The 26,921-nt window shown below is 51.3% G+C and overlaps 10 protein-coding genes across 10 annotated transcripts; 6 read left to right on the top strand and 4 right to left on the bottom strand.

Annotated features, from left to right (window-relative positions):
• Positions 1 to 345: 345 nt before the first annotated feature.
• On the top strand, positions 346 to 2,006 carry TEF1 (elongation factor 1-alpha; the record flags this gene model as incomplete). The annotated part of the gene is made up of 5 exons (XM_033573607.1): positions 346 to 350; positions 435 to 505; positions 569 to 627; positions 701 to 1,856; positions 1,915 to 2,006. 5 exons carry the CDS (start codon positions 346 to 348, stop codon positions 2,004 to 2,006), a joined length of 1,383 nt encoding a protein of 460 aa, XP_033424159.1.
• A 908-nt stretch (positions 2,007 to 2,914) lies between these two features.
• LANCL2 (lanthionine synthetase C family protein) lies at positions 2,915 to 4,694 on the top strand (the record flags this gene model as incomplete). Its single annotated transcript, XM_033573608.1, has 4 exons — positions 2,915 to 3,092; positions 3,198 to 3,738; positions 3,808 to 3,821; positions 3,886 to 4,694. The coding sequence occupies 4 exons, from the start codon at positions 2,915 to 2,917 to the stop codon at positions 4,692 to 4,694; spliced, it is 1,542 nt and encodes a 513-aa protein (XP_033424160.1).
• Positions 4,695 to 4,898: 204 nt separating this feature from the next.
• Positions 4,899 to 5,705, bottom strand: ATNIH1004_009008 (uncharacterized protein; the record flags this gene model as incomplete). The annotated part of the gene is made up of 1 exon (XM_033573609.1): positions 4,899 to 5,705. One exon carries the CDS (start codon positions 5,703 to 5,705, stop codon positions 4,899 to 4,901), a length of 807 nt encoding a protein of 268 aa, XP_033424161.1.
• A 2,772-nt stretch (positions 5,706 to 8,477) lies between these two features.
• ATNIH1004_009009 (uncharacterized protein) lies at positions 8,478 to 11,264 on the top strand (the record flags this gene model as incomplete). Its single annotated transcript, XM_033573610.1, has 2 exons — positions 8,478 to 8,667; positions 8,731 to 11,264. 2 exons carry the CDS (start codon positions 8,478 to 8,480, stop codon positions 11,262 to 11,264), a joined length of 2,724 nt encoding a protein of 907 aa, XP_033424162.1.
• Positions 11,265 to 11,854: 590 nt separating this feature from the next.
• Positions 11,855 to 12,698, bottom strand: RPS26 (40S ribosomal protein eS26; the record flags this gene model as incomplete). The annotated part of the gene is made up of 4 exons (XM_033573611.1): positions 11,855 to 11,960; positions 12,051 to 12,153; positions 12,384 to 12,511; positions 12,676 to 12,698. The coding sequence occupies 4 exons, from the start codon at positions 12,696 to 12,698 to the stop codon at positions 11,855 to 11,857; spliced, it is 360 nt and encodes a 119-aa protein (XP_033424163.1).
• Positions 12,699 to 13,310: 612 nt separating this feature from the next.
• On the top strand, positions 13,311 to 15,642 carry ATNIH1004_009011 (CBS and PB1 domain protein; the record flags this gene model as incomplete). The annotated part of the gene is made up of 4 exons (XM_033573612.1): positions 13,311 to 13,532; positions 13,746 to 14,619; positions 14,681 to 14,775; positions 14,827 to 15,642. The coding sequence occupies 4 exons, from the start codon at positions 13,311 to 13,313 to the stop codon at positions 15,640 to 15,642; spliced, it is 2,007 nt and encodes a 668-aa protein (XP_033424164.1).
• A 553-nt stretch (positions 15,643 to 16,195) lies between these two features.
• On the top strand, positions 16,196 to 19,835 carry ATNIH1004_009012 (nuclear import receptor PSE1; the record flags this gene model as incomplete). Its single annotated transcript, XM_033573613.1, has 5 exons — positions 16,196 to 16,378; positions 16,517 to 16,739; positions 16,804 to 17,411; positions 17,508 to 19,573; positions 19,628 to 19,835. 5 exons carry the CDS (start codon positions 16,196 to 16,198, stop codon positions 19,833 to 19,835), a joined length of 3,288 nt encoding a protein of 1,095 aa, XP_033424165.1.
• A 1,936-nt stretch (positions 19,836 to 21,771) lies between these two features.
• On the bottom strand, positions 21,772 to 23,142 carry ATNIH1004_009013 (iron-containing alcohol dehydrogenase; the record flags this gene model as incomplete). Its single annotated transcript, XM_033573614.1, has 3 exons — positions 21,772 to 22,143; positions 22,209 to 22,724; positions 22,801 to 23,142. The coding sequence occupies 3 exons, from the start codon at positions 23,140 to 23,142 to the stop codon at positions 21,772 to 21,774; spliced, it is 1,230 nt and encodes a 409-aa protein (XP_033424166.1).
• A 477-nt stretch (positions 23,143 to 23,619) lies between these two features.
• On the bottom strand, positions 23,620 to 25,412 carry ATNIH1004_009014 (uncharacterized protein; the record flags this gene model as incomplete). The annotated part of the gene is made up of 8 exons (XM_033573615.1): positions 23,620 to 23,778; positions 23,848 to 24,033; positions 24,090 to 24,303; positions 24,366 to 24,532; positions 24,586 to 24,864; positions 24,932 to 24,956; positions 25,032 to 25,113; positions 25,196 to 25,412. The coding sequence occupies 8 exons, from the start codon at positions 25,410 to 25,412 to the stop codon at positions 23,620 to 23,622; spliced, it is 1,329 nt and encodes a 442-aa protein (XP_033424167.1).
• Positions 25,413 to 25,865: 453 nt separating this feature from the next.
• Positions 25,866 to 26,531, top strand: rpp1 (ribosomal protein P1; the record flags this gene model as incomplete). Its single annotated transcript, XM_033573616.1, has 4 exons — positions 25,866 to 25,934; positions 26,107 to 26,184; positions 26,288 to 26,417; positions 26,485 to 26,531. 4 exons carry the CDS (start codon positions 25,866 to 25,868, stop codon positions 26,529 to 26,531), a joined length of 324 nt encoding a protein of 107 aa, XP_033424168.1.
• Positions 26,532 to 26,921: the final 390 nt, after the last annotated feature.

The raw sequence follows: 26,921 nt of genomic DNA on the forward strand, positions 1-26,921 counted from the left end.
TTCCTTGTGGGGCCTTGACCCCTCCATGTCCAATGATAAGAGCGGCTCGCCAAGGGTTAGAGCCCGCCGGTTACCTTAGTCATCTACCTTCTCGCTTGCCCCTCCATATAAGGATTTCCCCCTCCTCCCCTCCCACAGAATTTTTCCTCTTTCCTCCTTGTCCGCTTCAGTACGTATATCATCCCCCTCCGCCTGGATTTCATTTCTTTCCTTCTTCATCCTCTTACTGACTCTTCTCTTTGCTCAGTACCTCTACGCGATCAGCCGTAGTCCCTGAGCAAGTTTTCAAGAACTCTTCTAGTATCTTACAAAGAACTACAAAAGTTCATTTCTCCAACCGTCAAAATGGGGTACGTTTCAACTCGAGCGTCTACTGATTTCCTTACTGGACGAAAAATTCCATAACATTAAATGCTGACATCCTTTCTCAATAGTAAGGAAGACAAGACTCACATTAACATCGTCGTTATCGGCCACGTCGATTCCGGCAAGTCCACCACCACTGGTAAGCCGACCGTTCTCCGTCTCGTACACTATCCTGTCATATGATACTTATTCCTCGTAATAGGACATCTCATCTACAAGTGCGGTGGTATTGACCAGCGTACTATTGAGAAGTTCGAGAAGGTAAGGAAATCCTTCTCCCTCCCTATCCATTCACGGTCCAGATGTTCGTGGATGCTAACCATTCCCGCTACAGGAAGCTGCCGAACTCGGAAAGGGTTCCTTCAAGTACGCCTGGGTGCTTGACAAGCTCAAGTCCGAGCGTGAGCGTGGTATCACCATCGATATTGCCCTCTGGAAGTTCCAGACCGGCAAGTATGAGGTCACTGTCATTGATGCCCCCGGTCACCGTGACTTCATCAAGAACATGATCACTGGTACCTCCCAGGCCGATTGTGCTATCCTCATCATTGCCTCCGGTACTGGTGAATTCGAGGCTGGTATCTCCAAGGATGGCCAGACCCGTGAGCACGCTCTGCTTGCTTTCACCCTCGGTGTCCGCCAGCTTATTGTTGCCCTCAACAAGATGGACACCTGCAAGTGGGCCGAGGACCGTTACAACGAAATTGTGAAGGAAACTTCCAACTTCATCAAGAAGGTCGGCTACAACCCCAAGGCCGTTCCCTTCGTCCCCATCTCCGGCTTCAACGGTGACAACATGCTTGAGCCCTCCCCCAACTGCCCCTGGTACAAGGGTTGGGAGAAGGAGACCAAGGGTGGCAAGGTCACCGGTAAGACTCTCCTCGAGGCCATCGATGCCATCGAGCCCCCCGTCCGCCCTGCCAACAAGCCCCTCCGTCTGCCCCTCCAGGATGTCTACAAGATCTCTGGTATCGGAACTGTTCCCGTCGGCCGTGTCGAGACCGGTGTCATCACCCCCGGCATGGTCGTCACCTTCGCTCCTTCCAACGTCACCACTGAAGTCAAGTCCGTTGAAATGCACCACCAGCAGCTGAAGGAGGGTCTCCCCGGTGACAACGTTGGCTTCAACGTCAAGAACGTTTCCGTCAAGGAAGTCCGCCGTGGCAACGTCGCCTCCGACTCCAAGAACGACCCCGCCGCTGCCTGCGAGCACTTCACCGCCCAGGTCATTGTCCTCAACCACCCCGGTCAGGTCGGCGCTGGTTACGCTCCCGTCCTTGACTGCCACACTGCCCACATTGCTTGCAAGTTCGCTGAGCTCCAGGAGAAGATTGACCGCCGTACCGGAAAGTCTGTTGAGTCTTCTCCTAAGTTCATCAAGTCTGGTGATGCTGCCATTGTCAAGATGATTCCCTCCAAGCCCATGTGTGTTGAGACCTTCACTGATTACCCTCCTCTTGGTCGTTTCGCTGTCCGTGACATGCGTCAGAGTAAGTGCCACTTCTTGTCTCCCCTCTCCTTCAGCTCAAAGCTAACCGTCGTTCAAAGCCGTTGCTGTCGGTGTCATCAAGGGTGTCCAGAAGAGCGCAGGTGGTGCCGGCAAGGTCACCAAGGCCGCCCAGAAGGCCGGCAAGAAATAAACTGTTTACGACGAAAGTTGATAAAATACCAGTTTCAATTTAGATACGAGTATGTAGAAAAACTGCATACACGAAATGAATTTCTGATTGCTTCATGCACTTTCGCCCGATAAATTCATACTAAATTTTTGTAGTCATCTTGACAAGGAGGATGATGGTAGATCCTTTTAAAAACAGTACCTAAGGTGGTAACGCCTTCGCCGTGCACCGTGCTATCTCCAGGGACGTGATATTTAGATTTGCTTGTACTTGCGAGGATTTGACAATGCGCAAGTACTTCAGTCTCTGCTGTATGATTTATTTGTCAATCGGAAAATTGTTCATACGTATGACTCCATAAAAAGAAATCATTTTCACTGGTACTGCGAATCGTCATGCTCCGAAGAAGACTGGGGAGTTTCTGGTGAGATTCACCTCAAGCAACGCAGCGAACTTAGCTACGATTCACCCAAATCCTGTTGTTGGCTTTGTGCCATTACCTACGCGGTTGTTTACTCAGCTCTGTATGACTTTTCCACCTGAAGTAGTGCCACAGTACCTAATATACCTGCATTGACTGTGTTTATCTTCCGACTCTCAGGTTTTATATAGATGCACCTAGAACGTCAGCGACTAAAGCAATCAAACTGTATCTTTCAAACATATCCTCGATCAGGTCCGAGAATGTATATAGAAAGAGATAAATATCTGGATATACATGTTTATATTTTTTCATGAATACCGACAAGATCTCATGATGATGTCACCAGTTGTATGCCCAACTAGTTGGTGCCTGCCTGGGGTATCCCTGTCTAGCTCCCTCCAGCTGACATATAAGTCGGTGTAGGGACACGCCATGCGTACAGCCTTTATCTACACTAGCTCTCATCGTGGAAAAGTAAGAATAACTTCCATCCAACATCGTCATCATGAGTTCTCCACAGTTCTACCCGAATGCACTCACAACGGTCGACATCGAGCCCGAGTCCCTCCAGAAGACCCTCGGGGAGCTACTCGTGGCGGTGCGCCGAGGAGTAGATATAGTCCAACATGGCAGTCCTCCCTCAGCCAGCTGGGGCACTGCCGGTCTATACACAGGAGTTGCAGGTAAGTTCTGACGGAAGTTGATTCGACAGGTAGGGGCGAATACTGGGTGTCGGGATGAACGAAGCAGTAGATGCTAAGCACTAACCCTGATACTTATTATCTTAGGAGTTGCTCTCGCCTTTCTCAGACTCAACCATCAAGCTGCATCGTTGAATGAGCAAGGAAAGGATCCGATTGACTTTGCCAGACTCGCTAAAGAGAGGATCCCATCAACCGGTCCGAATATCAAACTGGTACCGGCAAGATTATCGCCCGCGGGTTCGTCGTCTCCAACCACCGCGGCTGTGCTGCGTATCGTATCCGGGGATGCTGTGAATGATAGCGATATTGCAATTCTTCAGGATGCTGTTGACCTTGCTCTCCAAACTGGACATATTGTCCCCCATAGCGGGCGGATGATGGGGGTTGATGAGACCTTGTTCGGCAGAGCTGGACTACTATGGGCGATCTTGAATCTTCGAGAGCATGAATACGATGATCATGCTAGAGCATCCTTGAAGCCGATATTTGATGCTATCCCCAAGCTCGTAGACGTCATCGTCGATGCAGGAAGACAAGGCCGGAAGGATTACGTTGAAAAACGTGGCGAAGAAGATGCTCTTCCATTGATGTGGATGTGGATGGAGGATCGTTATGGTCTGGGACTGTGAGTGTCTATTCGGAAATCTACACCAATTGAAAAATAAGTCAAGCACTAACCGGGTGGATCCACCAGTGTGCATGGGATGGGTACGTGCTTGCATCATTAAACAATGGTGGTTGATCATTGTTGGTCAGACTGACATCTTTACAGCCGGTATTCTCGCGGTTCTGCTTGCTTGTAAGCCATCGGAGCTCAACGACGGTGCTCTGCGCAATTACTTTCCCTGGATAGCAGGCACCATCTCAGGCATATGCAAGATATGCATTGCCAGCGACGGCCATCTTCCCACGTCCATTCCTCGGTCCCATTCATCATCCAGACGGGCTTCTGAACTGGTTCAGATCTGCCATGGCAGCCCTGGTGTTCTCCTGCTCATGGCCTGTGCAAGGAGGAACGTAGTTCTGATGTCCAATTTCTGGGAACCCACCTGGGATGAAGCCATCCGTCAGGCAAGCGAGAGGGTCTGGGAAGAAGGTCTACTTCAGAAGGGTGGCGGGCTTTGTCACGGTATAGCAGGCAATGCCTGGCCGTGGTTGATGCTGCATGACAGCTTCGAGTACGACATCGGCATGATTCAAACTGCGAAGCGCAATTACATCGAGCGAGTCCAGGCTACCGACAGCAAATGCACCGAAAATGGACTCACGGGCGATTACTTCCTATCTCGAGTGCTTGCGTTCCTACTTCATGCTCGGGACACTCGTCCTTATAATATGTCTGCCGATGCTTACCGCATGCCTGATCATCCATTTTCCTTGACGGAAGGGTTGGCAGGCACTGTTTGTGCGTGGGCTGAGGCGTGCGTCACAATCCAAGCGAGACTGCGGAAGATGCAGCTCGATGAGAAGGGACCAATTTCGGGAGATGCTCTCCAGAATGACCCTGTCTTTCGAGAGCTGGAGAATCGCCAATTAGGATTTCCTACTATTGCCCACTATAAACCAAACGGTTTACCCTGAGATGGTAATTGAGCACGGAGGTATATTGAAATTGGAGTGAAAAAAAAAGGGAAAAAGTTTCAATTGCTTCTTGCTCGCTGGACAGTCTCGGGTCTATGAATATGCTATGTGCCCAAGGATAGGGAGAGTGAAATGGAAAAGAAATCCAAGCGCTATGCTAAACTATTGAAATCGCTATGAAAAATTAAATGACAAAGGTGAATATTAAAAAAACGTAAATCCAGTCCGATATATCGGCAGCTCCCCGGGGGTTTCAAAGTTGCCCGGAGGTGATTCAACAGCAACCCTCCAACGACGCCAGCAATGATTTGACTGGTGATGGAGATCCCCGCAATAAGTACAGGGGGTCCTAATTTGCTCTGGGGCGCGATTTTGCCTTCCTGGTTCAGGTTGACTGTGGCTGCGATTCCGGGACTTATCATGTTGTGTAAAATTAACTCGACGCATCTGTTGAATAACATATTCGTTGATTTCCTCCTGACTGGGCCGTTTATTGTGTCCACGGACAGTATGACGACGCTTCGGATATCTATCATCGCGACTCATTTGCTGCATGACGAATTCGTTGATCTCATCCTGAGAGAGATCCTCAGGAAGTGGTGGTGGTGCCATACTCGACGAGGCGACTGGAGACTCTTCTAGCGGAGAAATAGCCCGGAGTTTCTTATCTTCTCGCTTTTCCCCTCGAAGGAATTTCTCATGTTCGACAGCCAGCTCTGCAAGCTCCTGAAACGTCATTCGGTTCGCTGGGTTCGGTGCGTTTATTCGACTATCCTGGAGCATATCCGTCGCCCAGTCATCCCACTCGGTACGCGACTTCAGCTTGGTCAAAAACAGAGTGTTGATCTGTGCGTCGGGGATGCTAAAGTTATCGTCTATCTGGGTGAGACCCTCTCGCATGGCCTGGATCAGCGAAATGAAGTCGGCGACAGGGTCGGACTGGGCCGAGTCGAAATCCACAAATTCGCTGATTTGGTGGATCATCCGCATATTCCGCTGCCAGACATCCATTTCGGCAAATGAGAGACGCGGGTCGCGATGGAATATCTGGGGAATGAGTCTTGCGTCCAGGAACGAGGGGTCCGCTTATGGATTGTTTTTCTCAGCATTGCTAGTAGGGAGAGGCGTGACGTCATGTGAGGCTTATCTAAGGCAGTCTTCATCCTTTTTGATTCTCATGCTAGGGGAAGCATTTCTGTTACAACTGTACATGAAAATCTATCTCTGCTGCTATGTACCTGCAGAATTACTGCTACTATACAAGTGTCAATGTACGACTAAAGAACCATGGAAACGGGCTAACTGACCGGCTGTGGATAGTACGTCTCCGAAGTATTGACACAAATGAAATGGAACCCATGCGCTCAATATTGATTAGGGTATATCTCTGGGCACCACAAGTCTCCTTATAGCCCTTTATGAGCTGTCGTCGGAGTTGGATTGGTCGGTTGGCCTCTTTCTCTCCCTAGCATCGTCTGTATAGTCCCGGACTACTGTTGAAAACCCCCCTTCGCGCCGCCATTTCCTGCTTCACGCAGTTAGCTAATCCAACTTCTTGCGAATTGATGGTAGCATGTCTTAGGGATTTCTTCTCTAGATCTGTTAACTCTGAGGTAAATCAGTCCAGGGCGATACCTCTGAAGCACGCATGGACGATCTCACCACTTCTTCACCTTTATAATTCACTAAGTCTCGGAGACTCTCAACAAACACATAAACATAATTGAAGCAGGACTTGCTGTTCGTATCTTTAACTGATGTGTGGAGCTTCAGTCATGTTGGGTCAAAAATAACCCACGTCATCTGTTTTCCATTGATTGCCATTCTGATGCGCGTTCTGACTCGGTGGAACTTGAGCTCTGAGCGTCGCGTTTTCGATTTGATCACGCTATTGATTTATTTGTTCGTTCATTTGCAAGGTTTGGTTGGAAATGGTATCTCTAACCGCCTCTGCGATTAGTTGTCATGCCTTGTCGACATTGTCAGGGATTGTCGACGTTAACCCTTTTCAGTCGAAGGAAACACAATATTCCAGTTGCTGTCTGTATTGCTTCATCCAAGGAATGCTTCCATGAAGGATCATCTAGAAGATGCCGATAAATAAAGGAATAACAAAGTTTTTGATATAGACGAGACGAGCACCGGACCCACGGCAGGTTGCACATACCCTTCTCCAGTCTCGCCTCTGCAGCATAAATTACCGGCTTCAATTCATTGTCAATATTCGTCGAGGACACAACGGGTGGAAAAAATGCCATATACAGCTCGAGAACCTAAAGACTCAGGCCGCGTAATGTCGAAAGCATCTCCCAAAGTAACCATATACATAGTCTACCGTAGATTGATACACGCCCGATCCAGCTTGATTCTCCCACACTGGTTGAAGCGGTTCAGTCGGATGTCCGTGAATATGGCAACCCACTTGGTTTCCACCACCACTCCCACCATCGGGCACGGTTTACGAGTATTATAGAGATTTGTCTCGGATCCTTATTTTTTTGTTTTCCGTGGCAATTGGGCGCTCCTGTCTCACTTCTGGATTATTGGCACTTCGGGTCCAATATTCCGTCTTTCTTAGCCCAATTAGACGTCCGGCTGGATACTATACTTGCATGCCAGATAAGAGCACCCAACAGCCGCATTGGATATCCTTGAAATAGGGGACTCGGTTCGTGTCTTGGTTGAGGGCGAGCATGAGTTCTACCGGGTGTATCCATGAAAATTGGCCTTATGAGGTTGCCAACAGTACCTGGAATGAACTCCAGGTTTATTTTTATGGATGCCGAACTGGCCGGAGGAGAGTAAGTAAGCTAGGTCTTGGGGCTGCCACTCAGATTGACCTTCCATGAAAAGTGACCTTCCATGAAAAGCTGGAGGGAATGGCCATCTGAGACTCATGGACATCGTGGGCCTCCACTATGGGCTCCTTGTTCGCTCTATCTTGGTATCGTAATGCATATATTTTCACCGATAGACTATGCTGTACTGGGATCTCCGACGGAAATAGACAGATGATCAAGAGATGGCTGGAGAGGAAGAAGATAGGTGCTGAAAGTGAGTTATATACTACTATGGAAGGTGAAGGTCGAAACGGTGTAACTGGTGAATTGTATAAGTAGAATAGGATTTTTCATACTAAGCATTCACAGTTGATATTAATTCATTCTATGATCAGAATCCGAGCGATGAATTAAATGCTCCGGAGTGAAAAGGATAACAAACACCACTATACTGCTAGTGAAGTTGCATGCTTCTGTAGCTACTCTATATTCCTCTACTTCATTTAGCAAGATATTCTTTAACTACTTCCAGGTGATGTAAAATCGTGTAGAATCGTCGTGCCGTACTATATAGTCATGTGATCATCGCCTTTTCTCATCCATAGCATCTAAAACACCACCATCCATCTTCGACCACCGTCCATCTTCGAAACGTTCCGACTGATCTAACAGCCCCTTCGCTCTATCGCTGTAACGTCTAATCCCTCCTTACGGAGTAGGTACAACATCGAATGCCCCACCTATGAGCTTTGTCGAATACGAGGAGTGGCAGTGCTAGTAAGTCCATCTTGCTGACGATGATGGATGCTTTGGGGGAGCGGCTTCCTTGGCGCTGTTGAGACCATTTCTTTCCTTCGAGATCGGCTCTTAGTTATGCCACTATTATCTGTTTAGCTGCAGAGCTTTCCTGCCTGTGACGTCGATTAGACTAGGACGCCCCCCTACTCGATCTTATACGGTCATGCTATGCTCTTCCAAATCTTACTGATTCTCCACCGCAAAAATGGACACGGTGCCTCCATCATACCAGACGGCCACCACCAAAGATGCATGGTCTATTATTGCTCAGTATATACCATCCAGTGACCTGTGTGCGGCCACCCTGGTCTGTCAAAAATGGCATGGAATCTTCATGCCCTTTCTATGGGGCAATCCGGCCTCGCATTTCGGCACCGACAACGATGCTGTCTACGGTAACCTCTGACCTGGAATCTGCTGCCACAACCCCTGCTAATTAGTGCCATTAATGATACTAGTCGCCCTGACAAGATTTAGGAGGACTTTAAAGTATGCAAGGCTTGGGGTGCGGATGCTCACCCATACTCTCCACCTCCCCCCAGCCCTGTCAGAAATCTACGGGGGTCCACGACCAGAGTGGTTAAAGGAAATTCTCCACCATCTCCCAAACCTGCAGTCCTTGGTGGTTTCTAAATTGCCTTTCTTCGACCATAATGCTATGATGGCTTTAAAAGGCGTCACCAGATATGATCAACAGGCAGCCTCTGCGGTCCCTTGTACCTACAACATCCGTCTCCTGTTGGCAGACCAGGAGCCGAACGCCACGTCACAGGGCCTGGCAGAGGCGCTGTTGCGTTTCCAGGAACTTGTTTATCTTGATTTATCTTATACCACGCCGGCTCGAGATCGTATGGTCCTCTCTTCGCTATCTCAACTAGAGCATCTCCAGGTGTTGAAACTACAGGGCATCGGTTTAAAAGACACCGACGCGGAATTCCTGGCCAACGCCGTTGGCTTAAGAGTCCGGTTCCTCGACCTGCGCGATAACATGCTCACAGATATGGCTGTCCGGTCTTTGTTGCAGGCTTCATTCCCAACCCACGGCGATTCCGCCGGCGACCGCCGACCGAGTGCTGTGCCCGTGGGGACATTCGATTCTTTCCTCCGACTGCCACTGCCATTCTCCAGCCCAAAGTGGCTCAGCTCCCCAACTCTGGATGAGCATTTTTTGAAAGCATTGACCCAGCCCTTATCGGGTCGTTCATGGGTAGAGGATCTTTCACATGGTGGCATCACACATCTCTATATAGCGGACAACCAAATCACGGTTGAAGGCGTTGCGAGCCTCTTAGCCTCAGCCAGGCTACATGTACTTGATGTGGGTACGGTTGACACTGCAGAGTCCCTCCATAAAGGGCAGCGCTCTCTGCTCTCGCAGCCCCGCGACAACCATCACAAGCTCCCTGGGGCTGAAAAATTGATTCCGATTCTTGGATCTACTGCAAAGGAGAGCCTGACATACCTTAGAGTGCATCATGCCATCTGTACAGCTGATAATCCATATGAAGAATCAGCACCGTCAACTTTTGCCCTGCCTGAATTATCAGCCGAAGCCCATCATGCAGAACAGCCGGTTGAGTTTGAGCTAGAGGCTACGAATCAGATCCACGAACTCCCCACGAATGAAGCCCCTGTCTTTGAGCTCGAAGGATCTCCAATTCCGCAGCCATTAGGCTGTTCGGCAGTTGGATCTGCCAAGCGGACTGTCCACGAAGATGAACCGCTTCCGGAGCCGAGGCGGGGGTCTGTTTTTGCTCCTGAGGTTGCTGGCGAGGGACAAGATACTGTCAATGGCCATGCCCCAGCGACCAGCCCCCTCAAAGGACTTTCAATATTGACTACTCCTGACCCAGGTGTGGGCTCAAAACCAACAGGGGCGATTTCGCAATATGGCCTTTCCCTGTCAATGGACGACGATCTTCGAGACCAGAAAATCCAAGAGCTCATTTCCAAAAGACCCAAAAGTCTGACTCTCCCTCGACGAAACCATAAATGTAACAGCTTTCCGTATCTGCATCCTTCCCATGTTCCACACTTGGAGACATTGGTACTGACTGATGTTCCGTCTCATGTGCCTGCTGACTCTCACTACCTGAGACACCTGAAGCGATTTATAACAGCCTGCTCAAATGAAGCGCTACTAGCCGTTCTTCAAGCAGGGTCAGACTATTCGCTCCCCCCGGGACGGCACCGGGCAAAAGCAGAGCAGGAACGGGCTGGGTCTCTCTTTGCTTTACGGCGCCTTGTGCTTGAGATTACCCCGACAAACCAACTAAGTGGATCAGCCCGACGGACTGCGTGGAAGCCCACCGGTTTCCAGAGCGGAGCGTCCAAGTCGAGTACCGGAGATCGAGATCTGGAGAATCTATGGACGGCGTCAATGGATGACTTTAGCTTTTTCGACGAAACTGAGTGTGGAGTTCCCGAAAATGATCCCGGAAAGTACTTCCCCATGGCTGCTCTCAACGAGAAAGTTACTTTGATCCCTGGAGAAGATGATTCCGGACATTCGCGGATCTCAACCCCAGACAGATCTTCGTCTCCGGGGCTGCTTCACCATCACTCCTCATTACAGAAACACACTGGGCCGGGTTCAACCAATAACGAGAACGCCCAAAAAGACAGGAGTATGTCCCCGCCTCAAGCAGAGGTACCGACGATCGGCCTTGTCGCCGAGCTAGCCGCCTTTCGTCGCGCGAAGAGGATCGAATATGAAGAAGTGGTGCGACGGGATCGAAAACGACGTAGCACAGTGGGGTTTACCTCCCTGCTCTCGCCCTCGCCCTCGGCCTCGTCCGTGCGATCGTCATCACCATCTCCTAGCGTGCCGACAACGGGGACCGTTTCAAAAGCGCAGCTAGCCATGGCATATTTTGTCGAGGGACACTGGAAAGGAGAAGTGAAGATCGTTCGCAACGCAGCGCCCAAGGGACGGAGCGGCGTGGTGGACATGTACGGGAATTACTTTGAGAAAGGCTACTTGTATCCTTGATGATGCGGTTGGAATCTTGAATGTTTGTTTCGCAGATGTCATCATTTGCATATAACTATGTACTTTAGGTAAGTCTCAGACCAGGACGATACTGTATGGCATGGGGAATTATACGTGGGAAGAACTCCGTACTACGACGCAATGCAGGCCATTTGCATCCATTATCTTGTCATTTGTTTTTCAGTCGTTAACCCGGCTCAGAAACCCCGGTGTCACCGAGGTCAGCCATCATGATACATACAACGGCCTCACGATAGGTAGGCAACAGGCCAAAGATTAGGTACCCCGTCCACAGGAACTGAGGCCACCCAACTTGTCACGAGTGATCGTTGGAAATTTCTTCTTTACCTTTTTGTCATGCTGTGGACATACCGATGCTTAAAAATTTTGTGTTTTGTTTTTAATATCGTCTCCTGTCCACGGATGACCCGTAGTGCAAAAGTCTTCGACCCCGAAACTGAAACCCATTCATTCCATTTGAACCAAGTAAGAAAGTTTGTTCAAGATAAAGAAAAAAAAAAACGAAGAGAAACCACACAGAAGCCTTTTTAAAACTTATTCCATTTTCTTCTCTGGTTTTTTTTCCTTCCTTACATAGCCTTGGCGGCCTGAGGGGGGTTCAGCTTCTTGCCGTCCTTGTTGTACCTGATACGAGGGGGAGGGGCACGGTTGCGACGACCTTCCCGGGAACGGACACTGTAACATTGCTGTCAGCTTTTTGACGTTCTGCCCATGATCTGAGAGAGATCTATAGATATAGATATATATCCGAGGGAGTGTACGTACCGAACAATCTTGCCGTGGATAGCGCAGGAGACGCAGTACTGCAGCTTCAGGTACATCTTGGGGACGGCATAATCGGTGAAGACGGAGGCGTCGGAGATATCACCTGTAGAATGGGAAAAAGATCCGCGAGTCAGCCCCGAGTGTTTACACTAGGATATCCCTCCAGAGTCGTGCTTGCAACTGTTGTTCATCTCAATAGCTTTGTCGTCTTTCCTCTTCCTCTGTCTTGCTCTGCCCTCGCAACGTTCTCTTCGGCCACAACTCTTTCCGAACAACAGTGCGCGCGAGATGGATAGTGGGATTCAGGTGCGGGTTATCAGGGCTCGAACATACGGATGGCAGCGGACTCGACCATGTTGCGGATGGTGAATCTCTTGATCGCCTTATCCTTGGGAGTGCAGCGAGCGCAGTTGGAGCAGCGCACGGGCTTGACGTGGCCGCGGCCGTTCTTGTTACGACCGCTAGAAAAAGAGAAACACCGGTTAGTTTTCTTGGATAAACAATTGTGATCGCAGATTCCTCATTTCCGGTTCCATCTTTCTTTCCTTCGGATGGAGTTCGTGCGGCGTCGTTGAGAACGCAACGACCTAGAGGATGGACGGCATGGGAATGGATCGGTCCTTACTTGTTCGCCCTCTTCTTGACCATCTTGACGGATATCTCTGTAGCAGTAACCGGTCAGAGAATGTACAGTTCGGGAGAAAGGGGATGGCGCGTACGTGTCTTGTCGGGGTGGGATGTCGGGAGGCAGGAGACTCTCGTGATGGAGTTGAATCGGCGGGTTTCAACGTTGTGTGCGGCTAAGCGAGCCCTGGGTCACGGGATGTATGCCTTAATGCCGTGTTGCCTGACTGCCTTAATTTCTTTCTGCCTGCAGATGGCCTGAGCCATGTGATCAGGCTGACCGCCTCGTACGGTCAACATTACCATACGTATTGGGTATTATGTTTATTACAATTTAAGGAGCACTGACTTACGGACTTAGTTCCCACTAGGGAGGTACCTCATGGTACCTCCTTCCTAAGTATAGCATAGCACTACCGAGAGAAGGTGGTCCCATTGCCTGCCCCGTGACCTCAGCCCCTGTCCCTCGGAATCAAGAGGGATTAATTAATTAATATCAAGTACTCACTCCATCGACTCGAGTATCTCTTTGATTCGGTTTTATTTCATTGCAATTCCTTCTCCCATCTCTTCTCCGCCGCCACTCACCCCTTCGCCATCCCTTCTTCCCCTCCCTCCATTCTCCAGCTTGGTGTCATGTCGGCGACAGGTACTTATAGGGGAACCACCAGCCAGAAGACCGTCGGGAGAGGCAGGCTGCCCGACTTCGAGAACGCTCCGGCATCCCACATCCCACGACCTCGTCCAGACAGCTCGTCAACGATCCAAACACCGCATACCTCGTCCAGTGATATTGGGAGTTCCACCATGAGTGCCGCCAGTAGCCGACAGCGACAGAATCAGTCGAAGCGCGATGAGGTATGGATCTTGTTTTTCGACCTGGGTTGTTTACGCTACAATTTGTATTGATTTTGATTCTTATTGTTCTATTTTGTATCTATTTATTATTCTTTCTCCCCACTGCCCCCCACAGTGTTCTACGTTTTGTTTTTATTTATTTATTTTTTTTTTTTTGTGTCCCTTGTATTTGTTTACACCTCTAAAACCATGTCCAACTCATATCCTGAATAGGCGATCCGTCGAAAAATGGAAGCGGACCTCAGCAAAAAAAAGCACCATCCCACCAGAGCCAATCGCTCCCGGAAGGCTCCTCCGGGGACTGTGCTTGCCCTGAAACCCAGTCAAGCCCTGCAGATCAAGCCCAATACCACCGTTGCGGAGGCCGCCCAGTTAATGGCCGCAAAACGTGAGGACTGTGTGTTGGTGACCGACGATGATGATCGCATCTCTGGAATCTTCACCGCTAAGGACCTGGCCTTCCGGGTCGTCGGAACGGGCCAGAAAGCGAGAGAGATCACCGTAGCCGAAATCATGACGAAGAACCCTCTCTGCGCGAGAACAGATACCAGCGCCACGGATGCCCTCGACCTTATGGTAAGGAAAGGATTCAGACATTTGCCGGTGATGGACGAGAACCAGGATATCTCAGGTGTTCTTGATATCACCAAGTGCTTCTACGATGCTATGGAGAAGCTGGAACGCGCCTACAGCTCGTCTCGGAAGCTGTACGACGCGTTAGAAGGTGTGCAGACGGAACTTGGTTCCAGCCAGCCCCAGCAGATCATCCAGTATGTCGAAGCCCTGCGCTCGAAGATGTCTGGTCCTACCCTCGAAACTGTTTTGGATGGTATGCCGCCGACCACGGTCTCCGTGCGAACCTCCGTGAAGGAAGCCGCAGCCCTAATGAAGGAGCACCACACTACGGCACTGTTGGTGCAGGATCAAGGGTCGATCACGGGTATTTTCACCAGTAAAGATATCGTGCTCCGGGTTATTGCTCCTGGACTGGATCCGGCCACCTGCAGTGTCGTTCGGGTGATGACGCCGCACCCTGATTTCGCTCCAAGCGACATGAGCATCCAGGCTGCGCTTCGCAAGATGCATGGTCCGTATACCGCCCCGTTAGCCGATGTTTGGTAGTTAGAACTGACATGATGTGGTGCTAGATGGCCACTATCTGAACCTCCCGGTCATGAACGAGTCGGGCGAAATCGTGGGCATGGTGGATGTCCTGAAGCTCACCTATGCTACCCTGGAACAGGTCAGTACATTCCAGCGAAGCCCGGTTGGAGACCGACTAACGGTCCTCTAGATCAACTCGATGCAAACTCAAGATGAAGAAGGCCCGGCTTGGAACAAGTTCTGGCTGTCAATGGACCATGAATCGGACTCCATGGTCTCGGGTAGCCAGCAGCAAACCCATCATCGGTCAGTCCTGAGCCCTGAGTCTGCGAAGCCTAGTTATGACGCGAGAGACAGCGTTCTCCCGAACGAGTCTGCCTCCCACCACGGCGGGGATGAGCACTCGGAGTATATCGACCACCACCATCCAGAGCTGGTCCCATTCCCGTTCAAGTTCAAGGCCCCCAGCGGCCGTGTGCACCGGGTTAACATTCTTCAGACGGCTGGCATTGCGGACCTGGTGGCTCAAGTCTCGGCTAAACTGGGCCACGAGGTGGAGGCGGTTGGAGGCGCGGCCGTCTGCGAAGACGGAAGGCTGAGCCATATGGGGTACGCCTTGAGTTACCTGGACAACGAAGGAGATACCGTGTCGATCACCACCGATCAAGATCTGACCGACGCTGTGACTCTCGCACGGCGATCGCGTCGGGACAAGGTCGATCTCTTCGTTCATGACCCGACCGAACCCCCCGTACCCGCCCCCGTCGAACCGCAGCCGGCGCCCCCTAAGCCGGTGGAGGAAAAGAGCTCCCCAACCCCTGAGGAAACGTCGAATCCCGAGCCCGTGCTGCCCAAGGTCCACGCGCAGAGCTTCCAATCGTCGCCACTTCCAGAGGAACAGTACATTGCAGGCGTACCGAACGATTTGCTTCTTCCGGGGGCGATTGTGACCCTGGCGGCGGTGATTGCCGGGGTGTTTGTGCTGAGTCGAGCTACGGCGCGGTGATGGATGAGGGTAAATAAATGGGTTGTGTATGTGTAGGAGGAGCAAAACCCGGACTCTTGTATTTTTCTTTTGGCATCGATCCCCTTGGCATTTTTCTTGTTCCTAGTAGCGATTTTTAGGTTTAACATATCCTTGCCTGAGTGCTTGAGTGCCTAGATACCTCCTTGCCTAATCCTTATGTGACTGCCTGACTGCCTGAGCCAAGCGCCCAAAGCGGACTAGTGCTGCGCCTCGACCGGGGGGAATTTTTTGGTTGTTCTTTGGAGACTTCATTCACTTCATCCCACATCCTCTGACTCGCTCTCCCTGCTGGGATGCTGTGCATTTGTGTCGTGTCTGGCCCTGAACTCTTCGTTTCCTGTCCTCTGACCTCGTTGCTACGGGTCTTCTGGAAATCCATCTCCCCCTACTAAACTAGTCCCCCCAAAATTAATTCCCTTCTAATCTCTCCCTACCCCACTTACCTCTCCCTCCCCTCGGACGCAGCGCCAAACCCTCCTTCATCTAGTCTCCAGGTCTTACATTCCTAGACCTCGTCGTCGACTGAGACGAGATGTCATTGCTGCCTCCTGAAGTACACTCGGCGCTCTCGCAGCTGCTGCGTGCGCTGGGCACCCCCGACAACGCCGTCCGTACACAGGCGGAAGAACAGCTGAACAATGATTGGATCCAAGGTCGTCCAGACGTGCTTTTGATGGGCCTGGTGGAACAGATTGAGGGCTCAGAGGACGCTGTCGTAAGTTCCTCGGCCTTGTGGCTTTCCAGTGAAGCTGGGGGAGGACGATGTTCTCTACCCTCTCCTTCATGCTTTTACCAGTGGTGGATTGATTGTATGGAATACTGATCCACGGGGATGGTCCATTTTTCTCGATAGACACGAGCCTTTGCCGCAGTATTGTTCAGAAGAATTGCAACCAAGACGCGGAAAGATCCCGTCACAAACGAGGCCAAAGAGCTTTTCTCGACACTCACCACAGATCAGCGCTTGATCATTCGCCAGAAATTAGTGACCTGCCTGACGAATGCGTCAGCAACAGACGTGCGAAAGAAAATCGGAGATGCCGTAGCGGAGATTGCGAGACAGTACACCGAATATGGTATGCTTCCTCGTGGAAACCCTACTGGATATCACCGAACCTGATTGAGTGACTGCTTCTCTAGGTGACCAATGGCCCGAGCTTTTAGGAGTGCTCTTCCAAGCGAGTCAGTCGCCCGAATCTGGCCTGCGCGAGGCTGCCTTTCGGATCTTCTCGACCACCCCCGGAATTATTGAAAAGTCCCACGAGGACGCCGTGGTGGGGGTGTTCAGCAAGGGTTTCAAGGATGACAACATTGCTGTGCGCATTGCCGCCATGGAGGCCTTCGCTTCCTTCTTCCGCTCCATCTCCAAGAAATCCCAGCCGAAGTTTTTCCCCCTGATGCCCGAGCTGCTCAACGTCCTGCCGCCGCTGAAGGAGTCCTCCGAGAGCGACGAGCTTTCCTCGGCCTTTTTGGCGCTGATTGAGCTGGCCGAGGTCTCCCCGAAGATGTTCAAGAGCTTGTTCAACAACCTGGTCAAGTTCAGCATCAGCGTCATTGCTGACAAGGAACTCAGCGATCAAGTCCGACAGAATGCCCTGGAGTTGATGGCTACCTTTGCCGACTATTCGCCCGGCATGTGCAAGAAGGACCCCCAGTTCGCGCAGGAGATGGTAACGCAGTGTCTGAGCTTAATGACCGACATTGGCATCGACGACGACGATGCATCCGAATGGAATGCGTCGGAAGATGTATGTTTTGTGTTGACCCGCATTGAAGGAAGATCTCTCGCCTTCTCCTTCCCGCCTGGATGCTGACTGACCTTTTTTTTTTTTTTTTTAACAAAGCTTGATCTGGAAGAGAGCGATCTCAACCACGTCGCAGGTGAGCAGTGCATGGATCGCCTGGCCAACAAGCTGGGTGGTCAGGTCATCTTGCCCGCCACCTTTTCCTGGATTCCTCGGATGATGTCGTCCTCAGCCTGGCGGGATCGTCATGCCGCCCTCATGGCCATCTCAGCCATCTCGGAAGGCTGCCGCGATTTGATGATCGGCGAATTGGACCAAGTGTTGGCCCTGGTCGTCCCCGCCCTGCAGGACCCTCACCCTCGCGTCCGGTATGCCGGCTGCAACGCGCTGGGGCAGATGAGCACCGACTTCGCGGGCACCATGCAGGAGAAGTATCATAACATTGTACTGACCAACATCATCCCCGTTCTGAACAGCGTGGAGCCCCGTGTCCAGGCGCACGCCGCGGCGGCGCTGGTCAACTTCTGCGAGGAGGCAGAGAGGCGGGTGCTGGAACCCTATCTGGCCGACTTGCTGCAGCATCTGCTGCAGCTCCTGCGCAGCCAACAGCGCTACGTACAGGAGCAGGCTCTGTCCACTATCGCCACAATTGCTGACTCCGCCGAGAACGCCTTCGACCAGTACTATGACACACTAATGCCCTTGCTCTTTAACGTACTCAAGGAGGAGCAGTCCAAGGAATACCGCCTGCTACGGGCCAAGGCGATGGAGTGTGCTACGCTGATCGCGCTGGCGGTGGGCAAGGCAAAGATGGGCCCGGACGCCCTGAACCTGGTGCAGCTGCTGGGCAACATCCAGCAGAACATCGTCGATGCGGATGACCCACAGTCACAGTACCTGCTCCACTGCTGGGGCCGCATGTGCCGCGTCTTGGGCCAGGATTTTGTCCCCTATCTTCCCGGGGTCATGCCCCCGCTGCTGACGGTGGCGGCCGCCAAGGCGGACATCCAGTTGCTGGATGACGAGGAGCAGATCGACCAGGTGGAGCAAGACGAAGGCTGGGAACTGGTGCCGCTGAAGGGCAAGATCATCGGCATCAAGACCAGTGCGCTCGAGGACAAGAACACGGCTATCGAGCTGATCACCATCTACGCGCAGATTCTCGAGGCGGCTTTCGAGCCGTACGTTCTGGAGACAATGGAGAAGATCGCTGTGCCCGGCCTGGCCTTCTTCTTCCACGACCCTGTTCGGGTGTCATCAGCAAAGCTGATCCCGCAGCTGCTGAACGCATACAAGAAGGCACATGGGGAGTCATCGCCCGGGTTCGCGCAGATGTGGAGCAAAGTGGCGGAGAAGATCATCGAAGTGCTGAGCGCGGAACCGGCGGTCGACACGCTGGCGGAGATGTACCAGTGCTTCTACGAGTCGGTGGAGGTGGTGGGCAAGAACTGCCTTAGCCCGCAACACGTGCAGGCGTTCATCGAGTCGGCCAAGTCGACGCTAGAGGACTACCAGCTGCGGGTGAAGGCGCGGTTTGAGGAGCGCGCGGAGGCGGACGACGGCGACGAGGAGAACCTGGACTATGAGTACGCGGTGGAGGATGACCAGAACCTCCTGAGCGACATGAACAAGGCGTTCCACGCCATCTTCAAGAACCAGGGGACGACCTTCCTACCGGCGTGGGAGACGCTGATGCCGTTTTACGACACGTTCATCACGAGCCAGGACCCGACACAGCGCCAGTGGGCGCTGTGCATCATGGACGACGTGCTGGAGTTCTGCGGGCCGGAGTCGTGGAAGTACAAGGACCACATCATGCAACCGCTGGCAGCGGGCCTGCAGGACCAGAACGCGGCCAACCGGCAGGCGTCGGCGTACGGCGTGGGCGTGGCGGCGCAGAAGGGCGGCGAGGCGTGGAGCGAATTCGTGGCGGCCTGCATCCCCAGCCTGTTCCAGGCGACGCAGATCAACCAGGCGCGCGCCGAAGAGCATGTGTTTGCCACGGAGAACGCCTCGGCCAGTATCGCCAAGATCCTGCACTACAACGCCAGCAAGGTGTCAAACGCGGCCGAGGTCGTGGCTAACTGGATCTCCACGTTGCCCATCACCTTTGACGAGGAGGCGGCGCCGTATGCGTATTCGTTCCTGGCCCAACTGATCGACCAGTAAGTCTCTCTCTTTCTATCTTTGGTAGATATGCTAATGTGCTAACGTCTCAGACAACACCCGACTGTCATGTCGAATGCCGACAAGGTGTTTGGATATATCGTACAGGCGCTGGAGGCAGAGACCTTGCAAGGACAGACGGCCGTGCGAGTGGCTCGCTCGGCCAAACAGCTGGTGACCGCCACAGGGGTCAATGCCGACCAGATCCTGGCGGGCGTAAACCCGGACAACCAGGCGGCAGTGCGCAGTTATTTCCAGTAGAAGAGCACGAGGGATGGCAAGGAAGACGAGTCGAGTCTGATCGAGTCGGGGAGAGAAAAGAGAGACGAACGAATGGGTTGCTAGATCTGTCTTGTCTACGTGATAATGCGTTTTTAATTTCCTGTTGATGTCCCTGTCATGAATCTATAGCGTCTACCGTTGGTGACCTTTGCGTAGACTTGCTTTCTTTATTTTTATTTATACTATTATTATTATTATTATTGTTGTTGTTGTTGTTGTTGTTGTTGTTGTTGTTGTTGTTGTCTGTTTTCGGTTCCTATGGAATGAATCTCTATGTATACAATACACGTGTACCCTTTCTCGAGTCAGCGATGTTCATGCCGAGTATTCAGATCAAGAACCTGCAGACCTAATATCATTCATCCATGAGAAATCATCATTTGGCACTATGGCAAATACCTCTTCCCAGGATTTATCAGGAAGAAGGATTTCATCAATGTCAACTATAGTAACATCTATTCTCTTCAAGATCTCTCGGACGTCATCACCTCTACTGCATCCATAAATGACTTATCCATGCCCTGAAAAGCGGACTCAGTCTCGCCTCCTCCAGAAGCTCAAACCATCACTCCTGCACTCGAGTTTCTCTCTCTTTTTGGTAATACTCTTCATCTCTGACCTGCCTCCAATAATCCTCATCTATGTCCTTCTTGCAATGATCCTAATTTTGATCCGATGGCAGCTCAGGCTTATGCCCGTCACCATGCATAGACAGACCGTTGGTCATTAACCGCCATACAAAGAGTGCCCAATGGAAGAGATCACTCCGTGGTCCTGGTATAATATTGCAATTGAAGCCCATATCCGGAAAGCCCACCGGTAGTAGAGCAATAGCATAGTCCGATCCAGATCGGACAGAGCTGAGCAGTCCACAGGAACATTAAGGACTGGCAGTCGATGTCGCTCAAAGGGTAGCCTCCTGGAATATAACAAAGATACTTGACAATCCATGGATGAATCCTCCTCATTGCCATGTTTCACTTCCGTCAGCCTTTCCATAGCAAGAAACTCATACACCCGCGCGGCATTCTTGGTATACTGATGCACCCCTCGGGTTCAAGATAAATAGTTTCCACTGTATACCCAATGTCTGGACCTGCCAAGGAATGGTGCCAGAATGCAATACGTGCCTGGATGGGATAACGTCAAAATTTCTTATTTAGGACACAGGAGGAAAAGCCCCGCCGACCGTCTACCATGATCGATGGGATGATGCACCATCAGTCTATCCTAATAAAGATAAGCTTCCTCAAAAAATATACCATGGAAAAACCCGTCCGTCAAAAGGCTTTCTGGTCTGTCCATCGAAACGCATTGCTAAGGCCCGACAGACAGCCTTGGGCTCACGGATATAGAAGAAGGATACAGGGAAAAGAGTTCAAGGTGAAGATTATGAAATTCACAATGAAAATTGATGCCATTCGATAACTTGATCAGGAAGGAGATGAAGGGGAAGGAAGAGACCTGATGTTATCTACCTATATTCGTAGCCCCGTCGACAATCACCGGGTTGGGGATGGAATGCACCTGATATAGCTCTTCGAGGACCATTATGTGGGTGCATTTGTCTGGCGTATAAGTACGGATTGGAACAAGAGAGAAGAAAGTCAGCTTTGATGGGCATCCAGACTCCCGAGTATCAGGCCTTCAATCAGTATGGAGAATGAAGCTGGACCGAGATAACAACAGAGAACTTCTTTTCGGCCACGGAAAGAACCATTGGCTTTATGTGGGCGAATTTAGTATTATCATGTATTTTTGATTAAATTAGGCTATAGAAAGCGGCATAGATAAACGTAGGTAGAATTGAGAATGCCCATTAGCATGGCTGTGCAGAAAGCTATATATATATTCGTGAAAAATACGTCTCTCTCTCCCATTAGTCCTACCTGACCAATCCGTTGTCCTGGGTCGTTTACGCTACTTGCTCCAGGATCTCCACCACTTGCTCCTTCTCAGTCAACGGAACCGGATTCGTCTGACACCAGCGATCGTGCAGGCTGTTAACAGCCAGCGCGTCTAACTGATCGCGTCCAACTCCCACCTCGTTCAATGACCGCGGCAGGCCCAGTTCGCGGATCACGGCATCCAACACGTCGCCCAAATCCGCCCGACTGCCGTCCAAACCGCGCCGTTGGAGCACCGACGCCACTTCCGGCAGGCCGACGAGGAAGCGACGCAAGCGGTCTTGATGCTCGTTGTTGGCGTGATGCACCGCGTTGAACTTGCACACGGCAGGGAGGAGGATACAGCTCGTCTCGCCGTGACCGACGCCCAAGGGACCGAGCTGTAACTGTTAGTATCTAGTCTACTGACGAAGAGAAAAAAAAAAGAGAGAGAGAGAGAGAGCACCTGATGCCCAATTCCATGACTCGCACCTAATTGCACGGCCTGACCACTCGTACAAGCTGCCATGGCATCCACCGAACCCAATTGACACTGTAATCGCGCCTCCAGGTCTCCCGGGTCGTGTTTACATCGCAATAACCCGGGCATCAACAGACCCAGCGCATGTAAGGCCAATGCATCGGTCTTTTCATTCGTCACCGACAATGACACGGCCACATACGTCTCGACGCAGTGATCCACCGCGCGCACCCCCGTGCTTAACCAGATCCGTTCGGGCGTAGTTGTCGTCAGCTTGGCATCGAGAATCACCAGTTCGGGGCCGCGCACCGGCGAATGGAACATGTGCTTCTGTTTCGAGACATCGTCCGTCGCTCCGGCAAAGTTCGAGTATTCTCCGGCCGACAGGGACGTCGGCACCGAGATTATAGGGATCTGGGGCCTGTGGATATCCGGTCGTTGATTCGGTCCCACAGTCAGAGTGGAGAGGTCATTGACGGTGGCTACAGAGTTTGCGATGGCCTTTCATTATTAGCACTACGTTAATTTCTTCGTCAGAGATAGAGAAAAAGAGAGAGTGTGTGAGTGAGAGAGATACCAACGAAATCAGCTTGGCCCCATCGGTTAAACTCCCCCCTCCAATCGTGATCAAGAGATCTGCCTGCACGCGTCGCACATCATGGACAATCTCTAACACCTCCGACCAGAGCGTATGGCTCTGCATACCGATCCGAGTCCCCACGAGGGTCTCCTTGCCCAGGGCCGTCTCCATCTGTTCCAGCACATCCGTGTTGCGCGCCAACGACCCCGAAACAATCACGTAGACTCGCGTAGCCCCAAAGGTCTCCCGCACGTGGTGTGCCGCCGCTGTGGGGAAGGGTATCCCGTAGGACAGAAGAGGACGAGGTCGGTCGGCGAAGGCAGCTCGGACGGTTTCCATTTTTTTAGTAGTATTATCTTTTTTTCTCTTTTAGAATCTTCAGCTTTTCGTTTGCTTTATTCAGATGGTAAGAGGATTCTTTTTTCTGCTTTGTTAAGTCGGGGTCGATGAGGGGATGAAGTCATCGTCACGGGATCCTGCATTGGTAATCTAATCGGGCAGGTGGGGAGGTGGGGCCGAGGTAGCGGAGCGGAGAAGAGACGAAGGGGAGGAATGCTTGGAAGATTATGTCAAGAATTCAAGATACTGCAGAACGTCATTTCCCATAAACACACCAAAACGCCGTGATCCAAATTTTAACCTCAGCAAAGTGCCTCCTATCTCTCACTACTACATGTAGCAAGTCTGAGATCTCATTTCAGATAAGTCATTAAGCAAGATACGTCGCCATGTCAAAAGCAAATGTAATTCATTGAAAAGAAAGCCAAAAAAAAAAAAAAAAAAAAAAAAAAAAAAAAAAAAAAAAAAAAATAAATACTAAGAGCCACTGCGCTCGTCCTCATCTACTGCAGCTCGCAGTTCCCATACAATGTCGTAGCATTCGGCCAGCAGTGCGTTCACACTGCCCTGTCCTTCCGGAATGTCGCTGCCGACGTAGAATTTGCCGTCTACTCGCATGTTATCGATCGAGTTAAGCTGTAAGATGTCAGCCCATCTGAATAAGGATTCTTATGATATTCCCATCATAGGATATGAATAACACACCTTCATGCTGTAGGGATAGAGCTCGCGCGAGTTGGACACGCCACCCGACTCTTTGACCTCAAGCAGACACCGCCGCAGGGTCTGCAGTTGATTGTGCACGGGCAGTAATGCTTCTGACACGGGCTCCGACGAGATCAATAGCGCGTAGATGTACCCGTAGCTTCTTCGAATCAGGTACAACAGTGTCTGACAGAGTATGTTAGCCACCTTTCTTTCCCGGAGGCACCGCTAAACATTCGTACTCGCTGTGCATGGATGTCTGCTGTTTGTCCCTCCGCATCCACAAAGTTGCCATTCACACGGGCCTCGTCAATGCGATCCAGCTTCCGCTGGTAGCCAAATAGGTCCGTCTCCCGCAGCGACCACGCCTGCGTCACAGACAGCCGATCCAACTGGTTGCGGATCTCAAGCAAACGCTCGTATTGTTCCTGAAACCGCTCATCGATTTTTCCCTCCCTGTTGCAATGTGAATAAGGAGGGGAAACCATGAGTGTTTTGGGAAAAGCGCAACCACCTACCGTTCAAGAACGATTTCCGTCCATCGCCAGCAGCGATCCTTCAGTTTCTTCAGGTCCTCCTGGCCGGCGAGCAGGGTGCCATCAGGGCCCACAAAATTGCCATCTTTCATCGTCTCCTCGATCTTCTTCAATTGATTCTGGAGTCCACTGACTTCCGTTGCGGAGAACTACAATACCGTCAATCAGTTTGCCTCCGCCACCCAAGTAAAGCAATGCGTACCTTGGAGCGGGTGTTAACGGCCGACGTAGACCGTAGAATCGAGACGAGGGTCTCGTGGGTCGATGCAAGATCCGAACTCAATACGGCCAGGCCACCTTGCAACTTCTCCAGTAGCAGTTGACATCTTTCCAGGCGACTCTCTAGGAGCGTCAATAGCGCCGGCGAGTACGCATCGCGGCAACGTTCAATGGTTTCTCGCATGTTTCCGAGGGTCTTGGTAATTGAGTTGAGGTCTTTGGAACTGTAGAAACCAGCCTCTTCGAGGTGATCGAGCAATCGCTATGGGGGTTCCAGAAGCATTAGCTGGACTGAGAAGCCGGCGAATGTATTAAATATCCTGACTTACCTGCACAGTGGTGGTAAGAGAATAGCTGTATGTCCCTCACACCATTAGAAATACAACTCCCAGCAGAGGATACATCATCGGAGTTAGAGAGTCCACCTACACTGCGGGCGCTTCATTGTTCCTTCCAACCGTCAGGAACAGCAAGGAAATCAATTGGAAACAATCGTCCAGGACGTAATCGACTAGATCCACGGAACAAGAATACCAACGTCAGCCCAATCTTCCAATATTTTCACGCTCACCGGCAAGGCCCAGATTGCTAACGTCGGTTGTGTTGCAGCCGCCGATCCCCCTTCCGCACGGCATTGAGTTTTTCCACTTCCGCAATCACTTCTTCGTACAGTGGAAGCACATCTCGGGATTTGATATAGGATGACTTATCCTGTTTGAGTAATAGAAGTGCATCTCGAGTGCACAGCAGCCGGTCAAGAATCGGTTGTTCGTGCGGATTCAACGGAGCGGATACGGCGGGGGAGTCCATGACGCCAAGAAAGAAAGTGGGAAGGTTAATGGGAGATAACAGGAGATGGGACGATGTAAAGAGGGAGGAGAGAAAGAAAGAGAAATTAATAGTTGGGAGAAGAGCCAAGAACTGGAACAAATGGTCAGTATTCAGATTCTCGAGTGTTGAAAGGGACAAGCAGAAGCGAGATGATCGCTGCAATGCGGGCGATCGGACGATGATGGCATCGAGCAGCGATATTGCTTGTTACGGACTAGCGCACAATCACGGGATAAGCAGCCACACTAAGCCTCATCGGGGTAGCCCTAAGCGAGGTCACGCGGCGCCACACACAACATTCCTTCCGCTCTGGGCGAAGCGGCCGACTGACTCTCCACGACGAAAAAAAGACCTCCATTTTCCTCCTCTTCTCTTACTCTATCCCTCTCGACATTCACGTCCTCGTCAGTCAACCTCCCTCCGTCGACCATCATGTCTACTGCTGAGCTCGCTTGCTCCTATGCGGCCCTCATCCTCGCCGATGATGGTGTCGAGGTGACCGTACGTATTTATTCCCCGGTGATATGGTTTTTGTGTGAAATGGGAGAGAGAAGGAGAATCGATGTCAACCAGTGATCGCAACGTGAAAAAGGATCGCGGGGAGAACACGACAGGGATATACTAGTGATTTATGAGCAATTTGGACTGATTGGTTTTTTCTTGATCTTCACAGGCCGACAAGATCCAGACCCTCCTCGATGCCGCCAAGGTTCAGGAAATTGAGCCCATCTGGTCTTCTATCTTCGCCAAGGTATATACTTCGAACCTGTATCCGATGGGCAGAATGTCCGATAGATCGGGAACCGCAGATGAATTTATGATCGGCTGCTTACGCTGGATTTTACTTTTTGCAGGCTCTTGAGGGCAAGGACATCAAGGACCTCCTGACAAACATCGGCTCCGCCGGCCCTGCTGTCGCTGCCCCCGCCGCCGCTGCTGGTGGTGCTGCTGCCCCCGCCGAGGCTGCTGAAGAGAAGGAGGAAGGTAAGCAAATCACTTGATTTGGGACCCTGCAATTGGGGAGTCGACAGAGCTGACCCTATGTCTACAGAGAAGGAGGAGTCCGACGAGGACATGGGCTTCGGTCTTTTTGACTAAGCACCTTTATCCGTTCGGCTTTCCTGTTTTTCCTTTTTTCCTCGTTTCTTTCCTATCTCCATTTCTCCCGCGCATTTCTTGTACCCGATACTACGCGAACGCACGAAGACCAAAAAGGGAAACATAAAAAGAACCAACGGACAAGGACATCCTGTGGGACTGGGCGCTGCGCTTGCATTATGGGTTCCGACATGACAGAGGTACTGGACCGGAGGACGCTAGGATTCCAGCCATCAGGAAAACCAGGAATTAGTTGCATACATATGGAAGATCGGAGGCAAGATCCTATTACTCTGTATGCTATGTTTCGAGTTTTAGCTAGTTTCGAGCTTTAGATGCCCAGCTCTCATGCCATGTCTGTCATGCGACCATGAACAAAAGGTTTCCGTC

This window comes from Aspergillus tanneri, assembly GCF_003426965.1.
Source record: "Aspergillus tanneri strain NIH1004 chromosome Unknown AapTan_6_pilon_pilon_pilon, whole genome shotgun sequence".
NCBI lineage: Eukaryota > Fungi > Ascomycota > Eurotiomycetes > Eurotiales > Aspergillaceae > Aspergillus > Aspergillus tanneri.